We start from the raw sequence: 18882 nt of genomic DNA on the forward strand, positions 1-18882 counted from the left end.
TTGTTCTATGTATAAGAGATAAGACATTAACAGAATGCAGCTCAGTCAGCATAAGTGGCCACTATCTCTTACCAAAATACTGTACAGGTTATTCTGACCCTTTCATCAGGAAATTGATAGCACTATAAGGTGAACGTCTTGCCTCACAGCTATGATAGGTTCCCCACCCCCACCCCCAGATTAAGATCACAGTGATAAAGAGGACTTCGAAAACTGTAAAAATCTTGCAGACTTTCTAACACTGGAAGTAAAACCAGTTATTATAAGCTAGTTTCAACTTAATGTGAGAAGACCATGACAAATTTGCCTTAAACATTTAATTTGACCAAAAACATCTGTAAATGGAGAACCTCTCCTCAGAATATTCCTTAGCTACCACTTTCCCAAATATCAAGGGTGCACCGAATTCATTCCATAACCATGTGAATTAGGCATTTGCAGTATCTGCACAGAGAAGGAAAGACTGAATTAAAAGCTGCCTTCCTTAAAGTGTAGTGAGACCTCAAAACCACACTAACTCTAACCTTAGGTACAAAGACAGAAAATCCACAGAACATTGACTCCTACACAACAAATGTGACTCTCTCACACACTGTTATCCACATTATTAACTACCTTTACCTTCCAAGAAAAAGGCCTATCATTTAACATTAACCATATTCTAATTTTAAACGTAGCTCATTTCTTAAAAAAATAACACTGTCTTTGATCAGATAAAGAAAAAAAATGGCTTACAGAATGCCACACAACTTTTCACAAGCAGCTAGACAAACTTTCCCTTTAGAAAAATTAGTCTGTATGCTACAGATTTTAAATTATTAAAGTACTATAAGCATCTAGAGTGCCACTTGATTCTTTTAAAGTATACTTAGACAACACAATTAAAATGCAAAAGCGTGACGTGAGAATATTCAAACATGACCATGATAACAATTTACCAATTAATGCCACTTCATTTCTTTAGTGGTTTAAGCACATTTTGGTAGGAAAAAGGCATTTTCAAAATGGAATACCAAATGACATACCAGAAAAACTCTTCCAAAAAACAAAACAGAAAAAGTCTGGGTTATCCAGGTAAATAAACTTTTGAATTAAAACACTACACGTTTTAACACACAGAGACAGACTTTAAGCAGTTCTATTCATTTCCATTAGAAAGACACAGAGGTGGCACTTACTGGTATAGTACAATCCCATTTTGAAGGCATGTAATGTTCTGAATATGTGAAAGAACAATAATAATATACAAAATACAATTGCATAAATTATGTTCCTCACTACTATATGAGGTCATTTTTAGACTCAAGATAAGAGTTTTATAAGTGTTAGTTTTAAGATCCTGAAAATTATAGAACAGTACATTCAAAGTCTGCATCAAGGAAACTCTTTAGTGGTTCAGAATCCTCTGAGAATGTACTAACCAGGAGTAAATCACTTTCTTTAAAAATAAGAAATGTTTCATATAACTCAGCAATTCAGCTCCTTTACCCTTAAAGATGATCTTCAGCACAGCAGAGTTACCTAAAGTTAAGACCAGCAATCATTTAAAAAAACGTTTTGTGTTAATAAAAAATAAAGGTAGACCACACAACATTTTGTTAACTGTCCTGGGAAAGAATCGTTCATAGTGCACAGAAAGGACCCCACATGGCTGTTTCCTGGGTCCAAAGAAATCCTGGGACGTTTTTAATTGACCTTATTACATTGTTGCAAAAGGAAGCAATATCCTTCTGTTCCCTCTCAGTGAGGTAGAACAACTGACCTCCCAAATTAAAACCCAGGAGCAGATCTGAAGAAAAAGTAGAGTTCAGGCAAAGCCACAGAATTTACATTTTGATGCCTTCCTGCTGACTGAGCTGTGATAATGTTTTCTTAATCCGCAGAGCTGTAAGCCTAGCTGCTCCATTGGCATACCAACATTCTCTCATAATTTTAGCCATCACTCTCAAGGCCTACAAGAAAAGACAAGAAAGATCATTAACGCATGCACCACTTTTCACTGATTTGGATAATAATCTTTACCTGTAAATTTTCTTTTAAAATAACATATATACAAGTATTTCTGTTTCAGCATTACTTGTAATAGCAAGTGAGTAGAAATGACCTAAATACCCACCAACAGGGTACTGGTGCCAGGAGCTGGAAAGCAGATGGACAAGGGGTGATTTGCTTTGTAGACTGAAAAGGCTGAATACTAAAGCAGAGTTGTTCAAGGCAAAGAAGGAACCTGACTCACCATGAAATGCCCCCCAGAAGTGAGGAATTAACTGCATCAAGTACCCCTGGGGTGGAGTTCAGGCTAAAAATAGGATCAGCCAAAGGAGCTAGAACCCCAGATAGCTGCCCCCCCGCCCCCCGCCCAACCTCACACAGCTGGGTGACTGCCCTACCCCCACCCCAGCAGAAGTCGAGAGGTTCGCACCTGGGAGAGTAGAACTGAGATTTCTGTCTTGGGGAACATGGCGAAGTTCCACACTGACAACACACTGAACGCTAAGACCATAAACTTTCTTCCGAAAACACGGCCACTGACTTTACATAATCCTCCAGGTAAGAGACTGGAAGAGTCTTTCGCCCAAGAGGAAAAGCCTGAAGAGACTGACATCAGTGGTTCCCCAAGGAAGCAACCCAGTTACATCACGCTCACATCACAGTTGATGATGATAAGCTCCATTCGTGTGCACAAAGCTTCCCATCAGCTTTCAGTGCCCCTTTTATACATGAAGAGTATGAGCTTGATCAAACATTTGAGGAAAGTAATATGAAATGCAGAAGTTGACAAAAACAGAAAAAAGCACCTTGGAGAAAACAGAAGGTGTTTAGAAAGAAGACAGTATCAACAATCTATCATTAATATCCTCAAAGAGATAAAAGAAAACACTGATATTGGACTTATCGATAATTTTTTGGGTTTTGTTTGGTTTTAGAAAAACTTTACAGAACTAGAAGATAAACCTGAATAATAATAATAATAATAATAATAATAATAATAATAATAATAATTAAAAAAACCTCAAAAGATAAAAGCTGATACATCTCCCAGAAAGTTGAGGAAAAAAACCCCAAAGAGATGGATCATAGGAGGGAAAAGATAAGAAAATTAGAATGCCTGTTCAGGACATCTACATTCATAACCAGAGTTGAACAAAAAGAACAGAGGAAAATGGAAAGGAACACATCAAGGAAATACTTGAGGAAAATTCCCTAGAAATGAACATTTGTTTCCAGATAAAAATGACCAAGGGCCCAGCCCATACATGAATTCATCCAACAAACTGAGTGCCTATAGTCTACTAGATAACCATCCTAGGTGTTAGGGAACTAACAGCAGTGAACTAACAGACAAAATTTCTGCTCTCATAAAGCTGATATTCTAGAAGGCTAAAGCATATAATTAATAAATAAGCAAAATACATGGACTGTCAATGGTAAGTGTTAAGGAGAAACATCGTTTAGAGAAGGAGATAAAATATGCCAGGGAAGGAAGGTGCTATTTTAAATAGGTTGAGAGGTAATGTCTCACTGACAAGGTAACATCTGAGCAGAGAGCTGAGAGAGGGGGAAAATGAGCAAACCAAGAAACAGGAAGATGTGGGATCCAGGAAGGAGGATTCACCATAAAAGAGGCAAAGGGAATCACGGGTGAAAGGTGAGGGATATCCCAAGATGAAAGCTGGCCTAGAGAACAACCAGTCCAGACTGGAAAAAGTCAGACGGTTCTGAAGATACTTCTGTAGGTATCCTATCAGTTTCAAATTCTTGATGTGTTTCAGCTATTGAGAGATTTGTAAAACCCTAGAAAAGTGAAAGATTGAGTTAGTGATAAGTACATAGAAAACTAGCCAAATGGAGAAAAAAACAAAAATGCCAGTGATGGCATTAATTCAGCATGCTGTGAGAGTAAGTGCAAATTGCATGTGCATTTTTAATGTTAACTGCTAACTCTCCTTCATGCTTAAAAAGCCATCTGTTTAATACTAATCTGCTCTAATCACTGAATGAGTACATGAGTAATTCCAATTTGTAACTGCTTTGTAGTATCAAGATCAAATTTTTACAAGACAAGATCTAGCCCAATTCCATTCGTTAAAACATGCAGATTCTGTGAGCACACAATATATTTTATCTGGGCCTGGATACTTGATTTGGTTGGAGGTAGCCAAGGAACTCTCTTGATGTCAAAGGTGTCTACTAAGGCCTACATTATTTTAAGATGTAAAATCAACTACTTAAGTAACCAGCTTTTTATTCTTCCTAAACTACAAAACATCAAATCTGGAGGGAAATGCTTTGTTTCACCAATATTATAATAGTATTATAATAGTAACAGCTAGCAATTAAGGACAGATTAAATAAAATTTTTCTTATGAATTCTTTAAAGGTACAACTACAAAAATATTTCTAAAACTTTTTGTAAGAGCTGGGATTGAAAAGCTCAGGCACTGCTGTAAAGCACTTTCCCCAAATTCCTGGTGAATAGTCATATGGGCAGTGAGATGAATAAAATGTAAAATCATCTGAACCATCTTCATAATCATCCAAATCCCTCATTTTACAAAAAGGCGTATTAAGGTGCAGAAAACAGAAGTGGTTTGCCCAAAGTCAGACTCTGAAATGGTAGCCAGGCTGATCTAGAATACAGGCCTCCTAATTCCATCCAGCACTCATCCCACTATTCTGGGCTGCCCTGATTGAAGGGAAGCTTTAATTAAAAATGTAGGAGGCTTGTTTCATTGGCAGATCTAAACACTGTTCTGATACACTAATGGCCACTGAAAATGTTCCACAGCCCTTTCAATATACTTAAAATTGAACATAAAAAACAAATTATTCTACTTTTACTCACTGGTTTAACAGCCATGAAAAATAAAGGAATGGGGATTCTTAATGTCTGTTTTCCTTAAAGTAGCAAATTTCCACTTACTAACCAGAAGCAGTTTAGAGAACTGTGTAGTATCCAAAATAAATACTCACTTCACAGCTCTGCCATCTGTTTGGAATATTTGGCCTTAACTTCTGTTCACAAACAACTTTTCTCATTTCTTCAACTGATGGATCAGAAGGTACAAGATCATAATAAGGCAGCTGGTAATCTTCATGAATTCCTACATTGGTAGAGAAAAAAAAAATCTATTTTGAAGGATTTACTCAGATAATGTCAGAGCATTCTTTGACCAGACAGAAAAAGAACAGCTGAGAGTCCTGTTACAGTGTCCCATTACTAAATCAGGTAAATGGAACACAGCTTACAGACTGCAGTCTCTCATCCACATCTCCATCAACAACCCACCTCCTGGAGTCAGTACTGAGCCCACACCTTGAAACTAAGTATTGCCATGGGATCAGCAAAGGCTATTTTAATGATGGTTAACTATGAGCTGTGATGACCAGATTTTCTCCCAGAACCCTAATGCGCAAGAAATGAAACCTTTATTCTACAAGTGCACAGCCTCTCAGTTGGTACGGGGATACACACACTCTATCACTAAGGTGTGAATCTTACAAGGCAAGCCTGAGGTGCAAGTCCCTTCCTCTACTTGCATCTGTCAATAACCTGTCCTATTTGCTACTCCACCCCTCACTGCCTCAAAACCCTGAGGCACTAGTCTGGTGAGCCTGGTCCTCAAGGATAAGAGACTATTTCTCAAGTAAACATTGAAAGTGCTCAGTCTAACACAAACTTACTTTAAAAAAGTAATGCAACGCAGTATATGTATTCTGTATATGTAATTTCCAGCTCTCAAGATTGAGAAAATAACCATAATCTCAGGGGGAAAAAATCAGTCTGACTCAGGTACATGCTAGAAATAGCTTCCTGGGTGGCCTCTCAAGTAGTCATCCATTCTAAATATCTATATTGCAACATAACAAGGGGTTGGTTTCTGTTGCTCCCCAAAATTCAAGTGGAAATAGAAAAAGACTACACTGGAATAAAGCTGTGTATTAGGATAAAACTATACACTAAGATAAAGCATGTCATGTCATTTATCTCTTTCATTTTTTCTGGGACTCTCAGTGATCACTGGGTAAACAATTTCATTCAATAAAAAAGGCAATTCTTGAACCACTTGTTCATGACAAAATGTTGGGGGAGGGGAGAGAGATTTACCACCAATGGAACATCGTCGAGCTATTTCCCAGAATACTAGTCCCATTGCATAGATGTCAGCACGTTTGAAGGATTCAAAGTGTTTCATATTTATGGAATCATCTAGAACTTCAGGGGCCATGTACCTAAAAAAGAAGTAAGCATTTTATTTTATGTAATAGTGACATTACTTTTAAACTGTTTCATAAACTTCCTTTTACTCCTGGGTGGGGAGGTGGGGGGAGGGTCAATATTAATTTTGACCTTTTCCCCCTTTCACTATGCTTCTGCTGTTTTTTAAATTTAAAAATAAATTTTTTTAATTGAAGTATAGTTGATTTACAATATTGTGTTAATCACTTTGCTATACAACAGAAATTCAGTTATGCATATATATATTCTTATTTAAATATTCTTTCCCATTATGGTTTATCATAGTATACTGCATATAGTTCTCTGTTCTATACAGTAGGACGTTGTTGTTTATCCATTCCACATATAATAGCTTACACCTGCTCACCCCAACCTCCCGCTCCATCCTTCTCCCAACGCCCTCCCCCTTGGCAACCACAAGTCTGTTCTCTTTGTCCCTGAATCTGTTTCTGTTTCGTAGATAGGATTATTTGTCATATTTTAGATTCCACATATAAGTGATATCATATGGTATTTGTCTTTCTCTTTCTGACTTGCTTCACTTAGTATGATAATCTCTAGTTGCATCCATGTTGCTGCAAATGGCATTATTTTGTTCTTTTTCATGGCTGAGCAGTATTCCATTGTATCTGTATACCACATCTTCATTATCCATTCATCTGTCGATGGCCATTTAGGTTGTTTCCATGTTTTGGCTATTGTAAATAGTGCTGGTATGAACACAGGGGTGCATGTATCTTTTTGGATTACAGTTTTTTCTGGATATATGCCCAGCAGTGGGATTGCTGGATCATATGATAATTCTGTTTTTAGTTTTCTCCATAGTGACTGTACCAACTTACATTATTCCCACCAACAGTGGAGGGTTCCGTTTTCTCCACATCCTCTCCAGCATTTTCTATTTGTAGAGTTTTTAATGATGGCCATTCTGACTGGTGTGAGGTAGTACCTCACTGTAGTTTTGATTTGCATTTCTCTAATAATTAGTGAAATTGAGCATCTTTTCATGTGCCTGTTGGCCATTTGTATTTCTTCCCTGGAGAAATGCACATTTAGGTCTTCTGCCCATTTTTCGATTGGGTTGTTTTGTTGTTGAGTTGTATGAGCTGTTTGTATATTTTGGAAATTAAGCCCTTGTTAGTCGCATCATTTGCAAATATTTTCTCCCATTCTGTAGCTTGTCTTTTCATTTTTTTAATGGTTCCTTTCCTGTGCAACAGCTTGGAAGTTTGACTAGGTCCCGTTTGTTTGTTTTTATTTCTACTGCCTAGGGAGACTGACCTAAGAAAACACTGGTGTAATTTATGTCAGAGAATGTTTTGTCTGTGATCTCTTCAAGGAGTTTTTGGTGTAATGTCTTATGTTTAAGTCTTTAAGCCACTTTGAGTTTTATTTTTGTGTATGGTGAGAGGGTGTGTTCTAACTTCATCAATTTACATGCAGCTGTCCAACTTTTCCAACACCACTTGCTGAAGGAGAGTCTTTTTTCCATTGTATATTATTGTCTCCTTTGTCGAAGATTAATTGACTGTAGTGGTGTGGGTTTATCTCTGGGCTCTCTATTCTGTACCACTGATCCATATGTCTGTTTTTGTGCCAATACCATGCTGTTTTGATTACTGTAGCTTTGTAGTACTGTCTGAAGTCTGGGAGGGTTATGCTTCCTGCTTTGTTCTTTTTCTTCAGGATTGCTTTGACAATTCTGAGTCTTTTATGGTTCCATATAAATTTTAGGATTATTCTAGTTCTGTGAAAAACGTCATGAGTAATTTTGTAGGGATTGCATTAAATCTGTAGATTGCTTTGGGTAGTATGGCCATTTTAACAATATTCTTCCAATCCAAGTGCATGGGATATCTTTCCATTTCTTTGAATCATCTTCAGTTTCCTTTATTAATGTTTTAGAGTTCTCAAGTCTTTCACCTCCTTGGGCAGGTTTATTCCTAAGCATTTTATTTTTTCGCGGTACGCGGGCCTCTCTCACTGTTGTGGCCTCTCCCATTGCGGAGCACAGGCTCTGAACGCGCAGGCTCAGTGGCCATGGCTCACAGGCCTAGCCGCCCTGCGGCATGTGGGATCCTCCCGGACTGGGGCATGAACCCGTGTCCCCTGCGTCGGCAGGCGGACTCTCAACCACTGCACCACCAGGGAAGCCCCTAAGTATTTTATTTTTGAGGGTGCAATTTTGAAAGTTTTTTGTTTTTAACATTCCCTTCCTGATGTTTTATTGTTAGTGTAAAGAAATGCAACCGGTTTCTGTATGTTAATCTTGTATCCTGCTACCTTGCTGAATTCACTTATCAGTTCTAGTAATTGATGTGTGGAGTCTTCAGGATTTTCTATATGTAGAATCATGTCATCTGCATATAATGACAACTTTACCTCTTCCCTTCCAATTTGGATATCTTTTATTTCTTTTTCTTGTCTGATTGCTGTGGCTAGGACTACCAATACCAGGTTGAATAAAAGAGGTGTGAGTGGACATCCTTGTCTTGTTCCAGATTTTAGTGGGAAGGCTTTCAGCTTTTCACCACTGAGTATTATATTGGCTGTGGGTTTGTCATAAATAGCTTTTGTTATGTTCCCTCTGTACCCACATTGGTAAGAGTTCTTTTTTATCATGAATGGAATTTTGTCAAATGCTTTTTCTGCATCTATTGAGACAATCATGCAGTTTTTGTCTTTTCTTTTGTTCATGTGGTGTATCACATTGATTTGTGAATGTTGAACCATGCTTGTGAACTTGCAGTGAATCCCACTTGGTCATGGTGTATGGTCTTTTTTGTGTGTTTTGGATTCAGTCTGCTAATATTTTGTTGAGAATTTTTGCATCTATATTCATCAATGATATTGGCCTGTAATTTTCTTTTTTGCTGGTGTATTTGTCTGGTTTTGGTATCAGGGTGATGGTGGCTTCATAGAGTGTCTTTGGGAGTGTTCTCTTCAATTTTTGGAAGAGTTGGAAGGATCAATGTAAGTTCTTCTTTGTATGGTAGAATTCACCTGTGGAGCCATTTGGTCCTGGACTTTTGTTTGTAGGGAGTTTTTAAATTACAGATTGTTTCACCTCTAATGATCAGTCTGTTCAAATTACCTATTTTTTTATTGGAATGTAACTGCTTTACAATGTTGTGTTAGTTTCTGCTCTACAACAAAGTGAATCAGCTGTATGTATCTATTTCTTTTTGATTCAGTTTTGGTGGGCTGTATATTTCTAGAAACTTGTCCATTTCTTCTAGGTTGTCAAATTTGTTGGCATTTAATTGTTCACAGTATTCCCTTATGGTTTTTTGTATTTCTGCAGTATCAGTTGTTATGTCTGTCTCCTTTTTCATTTACTTTATTTGGATTCTCTCTTTTCTTCTTGGTGAGCCTGGCCAGAGGTTTGTCAATTTTGATTATCCTTTCAAAGAACCAGCTCTTGGTTGTATTGATTTTTTTCTATTTTTTTTAAAAAATCTCTATTTTATTTAAAATCTCTTATTTTTCCCTCTGATCTTTATTACTTCCTTCCTTCTGCTCTCAGGTTTTGTTTGTTCTCCTTTTTCCTTTTTTCTGATTCTTTTAAGTAGTAGGTTAGGATGTTTGAGATTTTTCTTGTTTTTTGAGCAAGGTCTGTATTGCTATGAACTTCTAAGAACTGCTTTTGCTGCCATCCCATAGATTTTGTATGGTTGTGTTTTGTCATCTGTCTCAAGGTATTTTTAAAAATATTTATTTTATTTATTTTGGCTGCGCTGGGTCTTAGCTGTGGCACGCAGGATCTTTAGTTGTGGCATGCAGACTTAGTTGCGGCTTGTGGACTTCTTAGTTACAGCATGCAGACTTCTTAGTTGCAGCATGCATGTGGGATCTAGCTTCCTGGCCAGGGATCGAACCCAGACCCCCTGCATTGGGAGTGCGGAGCCTTACCCATTGGACTACCAGAGAAGTCCCTCAAGGTATTTTAAAATTTCCTCTCTGATTTCATCATTGACCCATTGGTTTTTTAGTAGCATGCTATTGAGTCTCCATGTAATCTTTTTTTTTTTCTCATTTCTTTTCTGTGGTTGATTTCTAGTTTCATGCTGCAGTGGTCAGAAAAGATGTTTGAGATAATTTCTATACTCTTAAATTTGTTGAGGCTTGTTTTATGCCCTAGTAATGTGGTCAATCCTAGAGAATGTTCCATGTGCACTTGAAAAGAATGTTTATTCTGGTTTTTTTTTTTAATGTAATGTCCTGAAAATGTCAATTAAGCCTAATTGTTCTATTGTGTCATTTAGGATCTCTGTTGCCTTATTGATCTTCTGTCTAGAAGATATGTCCATTGATGTGAATGGGGTGTTAAAGTCTCCTACTATTATTGTATTCCCATCAGTTTCTCCCTTTATGTCTGTTAGTATTTGTTTTATGTATTTAGGTACTCCTATATTATTAGGTGCATATATGTTGTCAAGTATAAAATCCTCTTCCTGTATCGATCCTTTTATCATTATATAGTGTCCTTCTCTATCTTTCTTTATGGGCTTTGTTTGAAAGTCTATTTTGTCTGATATGAGTATCGCAACCTCCCCTTTCTTTTCATTTTCATTTGCATGAAATCTTTTTCCATCCCCTCACTTTTCAATCTATGTGTGTCCTTTGCCCTAAAGTGGGTCTCTTGTAGGCAGCATATTGTAGGCTCTTGCTTTTTTCTATCAAATCTGCCACTTTTTTTCTATTTAAAAAAATTTATTTTATTCAAGTATTGTTGATTTACAATGTTGTGTTAATTTCTACTGTACAGCAAAGTGATTCAGATATACATATATATATATATATTTTCATATTCTTTTCCATTATGGTTTACCACAGGATATTGAGAGATCTCTTTTTTTGAGAGAGTATATTTTTATTATTTTTTAATTTAATTTTTTATTTTATACTTGGGTATAGTTGATATACAATGTTGTGTTAATTTCAGGTGTACAGCAAAGTTGTTCAGTTAATATATATATCCATTCTTTTTCAGATTCTTTACCCATATAGGTTATCACAGAGTAGTGAGTAGAGTTCCTTGTGCTACACAGTAGGTTCTTATTGATTATCTGTTTTATATATAGTATTGTGTATGTTAATCCCAACCTCCTGATTTATCACTCCCCCCCTACCTTTCCCCTTTGGTAACCATAAATTTGTTTTCTAAGTCTGTGAGTCTGTTTCTACTTTGTAAATAAGTTCATTTGTATCATTTTTTAAATTGCACATATAAGTGATATCATATGATACTTGTCTTTTTCTGTCTGACTTACTTCACTTAGTATGACAATCTCTAGGTCCATCCATGTTGCTGCAAATGGCATTATTTCGTTCTTTTTAATGGCTAATGGTCCATTGTGTGTGTGTGTGTGTATATGTATATATACATGTGTGTGTGTGAATACACACACACCCCACATCTTTTTTATCCATTCTTCTGTCAATGGACATTTAGACTGCTTCCATGTCTTGGCTATTTTAAATAGTGCTGCAATGAACATTGGGATGCATGTATCTTTTTGCATCATGGTTTTCTTGGATATATGCCCAGGAGTGAGATTGCTGGATCATATAGTAGTTCTATTTTTAGTTTTTTTAGGGAACCTCCATACTGTTCTCCATGGTGGTTGTACCAATTTACATTCCCACCAGCAGTTGTAGGAGGGGTCCCTTTTCTCCACATCCTCTCCAGCATTTATGGTTTGTAGATTTTTTTGATGATGGCCATTCTGACTGGTGTGAGGTGATACCTCATTGTAGTTTTGATTTGCTTTTCTCTAATAATTAGCTGAGCATCTTTTCATGTGCCTCTTGGCCATCTGTATGTCTTCTCTGGAGAAATATCAATTTAGGTCTTCCACCCATTTTTTGATTGGGTTGCTTTTTTTGATAGTGAGCCATATGAGCTGTTTGTAAATTTTAGAGACTAAGCCCTTGTCCATTGCATAGTTTGCAAATATTTTCTCCCATTCTGTGGTTGTTTTTTTGTTTTGTTTATGGGTTCCTTTGCTGTGCAGAAGCTTACCACTCTGTCTTTTGATTGGAGCATTGAGTCCATTGGCATTTAAGTAGCTATTGATAGATATGTTATTCATTGCCATTTTGACCTTGTTTTCCTGTTGATTTTATATTTCTTCTTTGTCCTTTTCTATTATTTTTCCTTTTGTGATTTGATGATTTTCTCTTGTATTACACTGACATTCTCTTCTTTTTTGTTTCTGTCAAGGTACTATATGTTTTTGATTTGTGTTTACTCTGTTTCTGAAATATATTAACCCCGTCCTATATCTACTTGCCTTAGACTGGTAGTCATACAGGCTCAAACACATCTAGGAAATGAAAAAAAAAAAGAAAAATCTACATTTTCTTACCCTCCTTCCCCACATTTTATGAGTTTGATGTCCTCTTTTACATCTTCATGTTCATCCTTTTGCTGTTCATTGTGGTTACCATTACTTTCACAGAATTTTTTTTTTTTTAATCTGTGTGTGTACTGGCTTATTTAGGTAATTTGCTTTCCAATTGTGATTTTCTCTTCCCTATAGACTGTTACTCCTTTTCTATTTAGAGAAGACCTTTCAATATTCCCTTTAGGATAGCTTTAGTACTGCTGTATTCTTTTAGTTTTTTGCTTGTCTGAGAAATTCTTTCTCTCTCCTTCTATTCTCAATGATAATCTTGCTGGGTAGAGTATCCTAGGTTGCAGATTTTTCCCTTTCAGGACTTTGAATATATCTTGCTACTCCCTTCTGGCCTGCAACATTTCTGTAGAGAAATCAGCTGATAACTTTATGGGGGATCCCTTGTAATTAACTCTTTGTTTTTCTCTTGCTGCCTTTAGAATCCTCTCTTTTTGCCATTTTTATTATAATAGGTCGTTGTGTAGATCTGTTTGGGTTCACCTTGTTTGGGACCCTCTGTGCTTCCTGTACCTGGATATCTGTTTCCTTCCTTAGGTTTGGGAAGTTTTCAGCCATAATTTCTTCAAATACATTTTCGATCCCCTTTTCTCTTTCTTCCCCTTCTGGAATCCCTATTATGCCTAGATTGGCATGCTTTATATTATCCCATAGGTCTCTTTTTTTCATTTGTCTGTCTGCCATCCTGATTGGGTGATTTCCATATTCTATCTTCCAGTTCACTTACTCGTTCTTCTCAATTATTTATTCTGCTATTCATTGCCTTTAGTTTTCGTCTCAACAAGTGAGTTTTCTTCTAATTTTTCTTGGTTCCTCTTTATGGTTTCTAGTTCCTTTTTATAGTACTCTGCATTTCTGTTGATAGCCTTTCTTAATTCCTTCAGTATTTCCACTATTTCCTTTTTGAAATCAGTGTCCCCTAGACCGAAGAGGTCTGTTTCATTGTTTGTTCTTTCAGGGGAATTCTAATGGTCTTTTAACTGGGAGTGGTTCCTCTGCTTCTTCACTTTACTTGTATTTCTTATTCTGTGAGTTTAGGAGAAACAGTTATTGATGGTGATCTTGGAAGACTGTTTATATGTGGGGGTGTCCCTGTGTACCTTGTGTGGGTTTAATACTTTTGGTGCAAGGGCTGTTTTTAGTATGGATGCCTGTCACCTCTTTCCTCAGCATGTGCTGGCAGTTATCCCCTTGAAAGAGGGTGTGCAGATGTGGCGGCGGATGCCTGGTCCTGGGGTTGGTGGTGGTGGCAGCTCACGTGTGCCCCCAGAGCGCATGAGGGGAGCAGAGGCAGCTCACAATCGATTGCTCCTGGAGCCTGGGGTGGGGGGGTGGGGTATGTATTGTGACTGCTCCAGGAGTTTGTGTAGGCTGTGTCCTGCTGCCTGAGAGCTCATGCCAGGAAAAAGGCTGTAATGGCAGGTCCCAACCCTCCCCTCATGCACTGCCCACACAATGGCACCTGGCCTCTAAGGCAGCCCAGGCTTCCTCTGTGTATAACCTCAGGTGCAGTCAGTTGCACCAGCCTCCAGCCCCTTCAGACTGTTTCTACACAGCCCACCCCTGTCCTCTCCCTGGGTCTGATCTCTGAAGCTCAAGGTTCCACACATAACTGAGATCATATTAGACTCAAGAAAAATATTAAATATCCCAACTAGTTTGTAAATTAATGATGTCAACCAAATTCCATGAAAAGCTGAAACAGCAATTTTATGCTATCTGCCTTATGATCTAAGTTTCCAATGACCCACAAGTAATAACTGACTATCCTAGGTGTCCTAATGTACACCACCTACTTGGCTATGTACTAAGTACTATATTTTAATCTAGAAGTCTTCTCACTAATACAGGATAAAAGGAAAGACAAAGACATACTCCAGGGAACAAAATAATAGATAAAAATGAATGCCAGTTCTCCTATTGATACCACCTTGCACAGTTCTGAGGCTTCAAAAGTCCCAGGACTCACAAAGACCTGCAGCAACCACTGCCTGAAACACTGAGTCAAGAGATCTGAGAGTCCCTGTCGAATCCGTAAGTCACAAATACGACTGAGATAGAACATTGGCTCTATTCAAGTCCAAGGTAGCAGTTTGAAGATATGTGGTGGCAAATGCTGTGTGATACACAGAGCAAAGCCTTTTGGGTCAGAAAGGCCCAGGTTCAAATCTCGGCTCTTCAGCTTACCATCCATGAGGTTGGTTGGCCACATTACTTAACCTCCACAAGGCGGTTTCCTCATCTCTGAATTGAGGGTAGTGATACCTACCTAATTAGGTCCTTTGAGTACTCATAGACTCAACAAATATTTATTGAGGACTTACTATGTATTAGGCACAAATGGATGCTGGGAATACAAGGCTGCTCTCAAGCAGCTTATGATCCAATGGAATATACAGACAAATAAATGGACAGTTATAATGTGCTAAGTGCCTCAATGGTCCAAGTTCAGCATGCAGTGAGGGCCCTTGCCAAGGACATCTAACAGTCCAGAAAAGGATTTCTATGAGAAAGGAAGACTAAGTACAAGCTAGGGAAATAAAAGCAGAAACTATGCTCTAGGATACAGCACATGGGAAAGTTTGAAGAGAGAAAGGCATGTTTTCAGGAGATAAAAATATGAAAACAGTTGGGCTAACTACAGCACAACATTTGTAGAGAACAATAAATGATATACATAAAAGACCCATTAAAATGATTGGCACATAGTAGGTACCCCATAAACATTAGCTACTATTATGATAATGGTAATATTTTCTGGAAAGGCCAACCTTTCATCAGCAGTTACCTTTTTAAGTCAGGTAACCTTGGTTTCAGAGCAGGCAAGACCATGAGATCTTCTACCTGTGAGCAATCTAATAAAGTACAAGGTCGAGTTTCAGAAAAGATATGTATCTAGAAATGAGAAGGAAAAGAAGTCAATTTCAGAACATATTAATCACTGTGTAGCCATAAGTATACCTTTTTGTTCCCACTCTGTGGTTTGGAGCAATATCAATTGTATCTGTGGCCGAATCATGTCTTACTGCCAGTCCCAAGTCTGCAATACAGCAAGTTCCATTCTTCTTTACCAAGATATTCTTTGATTTCAAATCCCTATGAGCAATGGCTGGTTTTCCTAAAGAAAGAAAAAAATTAAACATGGTTGCTTAAAGGGTAATACCAATCACAAATCTCACCTTTAGGTTCAAAAGCTTCTCCTCCCATCCCAGTGTCGAAGCATTTCAACCCCCATCACCGCAATACCTAGGCCATTACTAAACCACCTTAAGGGAATCATTACACAAAAAGTTGCTGAAATTACATTTCTTCAAAGAAAATGGATGATGCTCAAAAAATATAAGTCTAATATGCAAAGACTGGGGGTTAAAGATACTAGTTTGTTGATACCCTATGAATTTTTTACAGGAATCCTAGTCACTGATATTCGAATTCAAGAACCAAGAATCCCAATCACTTCCTTTGTCTATCAACTGGAATGTACTCACTAAATGTATAATATACCTTAATACCACTAGAAAAAGTTGTACTATGCAGGGACTACGTATTTTAATCTATTTATTTAGTCTTCTCACTAAAATGAAAAAAAATAAAATTTTAAAAGTAATTTAAAAATAATTAAAATTAAAAAGTAATAATTACAATGTGGAAAACTTGGAACCCTCAGAGACTGCTGATGGAAATGTAAAATAGTACAGGCACTTGGAAAAAAAAGTCTGGCAGTTTCACAAATCTTTAGAGTAACTATATGATCCAGTAATTCCACTCCCAGGTATATATCCAAGAGAACTGGAAACATGTCCACACAAAAACTTGTACAACAGTGTTCATAGCAGCATTATTCATAACAGCCCAAAGTGGAAACAACCCATATGTCCATCACTGATGAATGGATACCCAAAATGTGGTATATCCATACAATGAAATATTACTCAGCCATAAAAAAGAATGAATTGCTGATAAATGCTGCAGCATGGCTGAACCTTGAAAATACACTAAGAGAAAGAAGCCAGTCACAAAAGATCACATATTGTATGATTCCTTTTGTATGCTATGTCCAGAATAAGCAAATCTATAGAGATGGAAAGTATATTAGAGGTTGCCTAAGGCTAAAGAGTTTGGGGGGAAATGGGGAATGACTGCTAAGAACTACAGGGTTCTTTTAAGATGATGAAAATGTTCTAAAACTGATTGTGGTGATAGCTGTACAACTCTGTGAATATACTAAAACCCACTGAATTGTATACCAAATGGGTAAATTATAACTCAATAAAGCTATTATAATCAACAATAATAAAATTTACAAAGATGGGGCTGGCTGAGATAGTAAAACAGCATGTGTGTTGTAAAGTTGGGAGTTGGGGGAGTCATCAGGTAGCAAGTGGATAATCATTACAGCAGAGAATATATTGGCATCTGATATCTTATATGGCACAAAAATCAAAGCATAAAAATTTCATAAACTTAGTATTCAATTTTTCAACTGTAAAACTGTCTCATGCAGTCTCCTTATCCTAGGGTCAAATATAATTATTAGATAGCCAGATAGCATTTATGGAGCATGTTGATGTTTACAAAGCTTTTTCACATTTCATATGGTACTGCACATAAACTAAATTCCAAAATCAAGATCCTCAAAAATCACAAGAAAGACTAAACGCTACTACTTTTAAGAACTTACAAAAATATCAGTATTGTTACAATGACTGGAGAATCTCTGAACGAATTCCCAGATTCATAAATCCACCTTAGATTTTCAACAGAAAGGTAAAATATTCTCATCTAAAAACTCATTTTAAATATCTCCAATTAAGCTGACTTCTTGCAAAAATTTTCTGAACAGACATTAGATCCATGGGAATTTAAAGCTTAAACAACAGGATTGCTTTGAGTTACCTTGGGTACCAACTATCTCCATGTGAAGATGGGCAAGTCCACTTGCTGTGGACAGAGCGAGTTTTATCATTCCTTCCACAGTAACTGTGTATCTGTTCAAGTAATCAAAAAGGGATCCATGCTCATGATAATCTGACACCAACCAGAGCTGAGTCCATGTACCATTGTCTGCCAAGTAGAATAACAATATTTCAGATGGGCTATAGAACATTTATGATTTATTCAAAAGTTATCATTTTTTACTCTCAATCCTGAATCACACAACTGCAATATGTTGGTACCTCAAATTTGTATATATTTCTTTCATATTTTCTTATATTTCAGTTTTCTTATACTTTCACGTATGTATCCTTTAGATCCTTAAAGTAAGCCCCTTTAATCTTGAGATAAGGCAAGGATAACTAATCCCATTCAAGAGAGAGGGAATCATAGTTAAAAAATGGTGATGTTGAGTCCACACAGATGGTAGCAGGGCTGGGATAATGCTTCGAGGAATGCCTGGTTCAAGTTAGGTGCCTGGTTCAGGTTAGGTGCTCAACGATTGTTTCTGGAAGGGGGGAGGGAAACAAGGGAGGAGGGAGGGAAGAAGATGAGAAGTACCTGGAACCTAGTGTGGCTGTAGTGGGAATGGAATATTATTGGAAACTGAAAGGGAGCTTAAATGAGAACTGCAAGCTTTAATGACAAACAGACTGTGTGTACCGTTCACAAAGAAGCCAGAAAAGATTACAATTCCAAGGTTTCCAGATTAGAAAAATATAAAAATAGTGGTATCACTGACACATGGGGAAGCTGAGACAGGAGCTAAAAATGTCATGAGGAGAAAAGGCTAGGACTGAATCCAGTTTTACACAAGGTGATTTTGAACCTCAACAACTAGGAATATGTGTCCTTCCAAAAGTTCATTTGTAAGCCAGTACATGAATTGGAAATGTATGTTCCCATGAGAATCATGGTAAAGGTTTTGGCTGGGCTTCTAGGCTAGGCTGGTCCACAAAAGCCAATTTAACCTAGGAGTAGCTGGCAAGTCATATATTTCACAAAATCATGAAAGCAAAAATATTACAACAATACTAGGAGGCAGGACAATTCAGTAAAAGATGCACACTTGGAGTCATTCTGACCTGGGTTGGAATCAGGGCCTGGCTGTCACTGACTACGTGACCTCAGACAAGTTTCTTAACCAATGAGCCTTTGTTCCTTCTTTTACACAACAAGAATACCTTACTTTGTGAGACTACTAAGAAGATTTTAAAAAATAGGATAATAGATTTTTAAAAAGCATTCAGTACAATGCATGGCACATAAGAACTTCCCCATTAGTTG

General features: G+C 37.3%; 1 protein-coding gene across 2 annotated transcripts in view; it reads right to left on the reverse strand.

Annotated features, from left to right (window-relative positions):
* Positions 1-1382: 1382 nt before the first annotated feature.
* The window catches only part of TGFBR1 (transforming growth factor beta receptor 1), a 70227-nt gene continuing 52727 nt past the window's right edge, over positions 1383-18882 (reverse strand). For both annotated transcript variants that reach the window (XM_082656249.1, XM_082656248.1), the window contains exons 5-9: positions 17557-17724; positions 15622-15778; positions 6110-6234; positions 4975-5105; positions 1383-1952 (exon numbers count right to left, since the gene is read on the reverse strand). In XM_082656249.1, the coding sequence (XP_082512375.1) occupies positions 1827-1952; positions 4975-5105; positions 6110-6234; positions 15622-15778; positions 17557-17724 (707 nt within the window). In that variant the 3' untranslated portion in view covers positions 1383-1826. The remainder of the gene's footprint in view (positions 1953-4974; positions 5106-6109; positions 6235-15621; positions 15779-17556; positions 17725-18882) is intronic.

The sequence above is a fragment of the Grampus griseus genome (genome assembly GCF_964374135.1).
Source record: "Grampus griseus genome assembly, chromosome: 6".
In the NCBI taxonomy this organism is placed as follows: domain Eukaryota; kingdom Metazoa; phylum Chordata; class Mammalia; order Artiodactyla; family Delphinidae; genus Grampus; species Grampus griseus.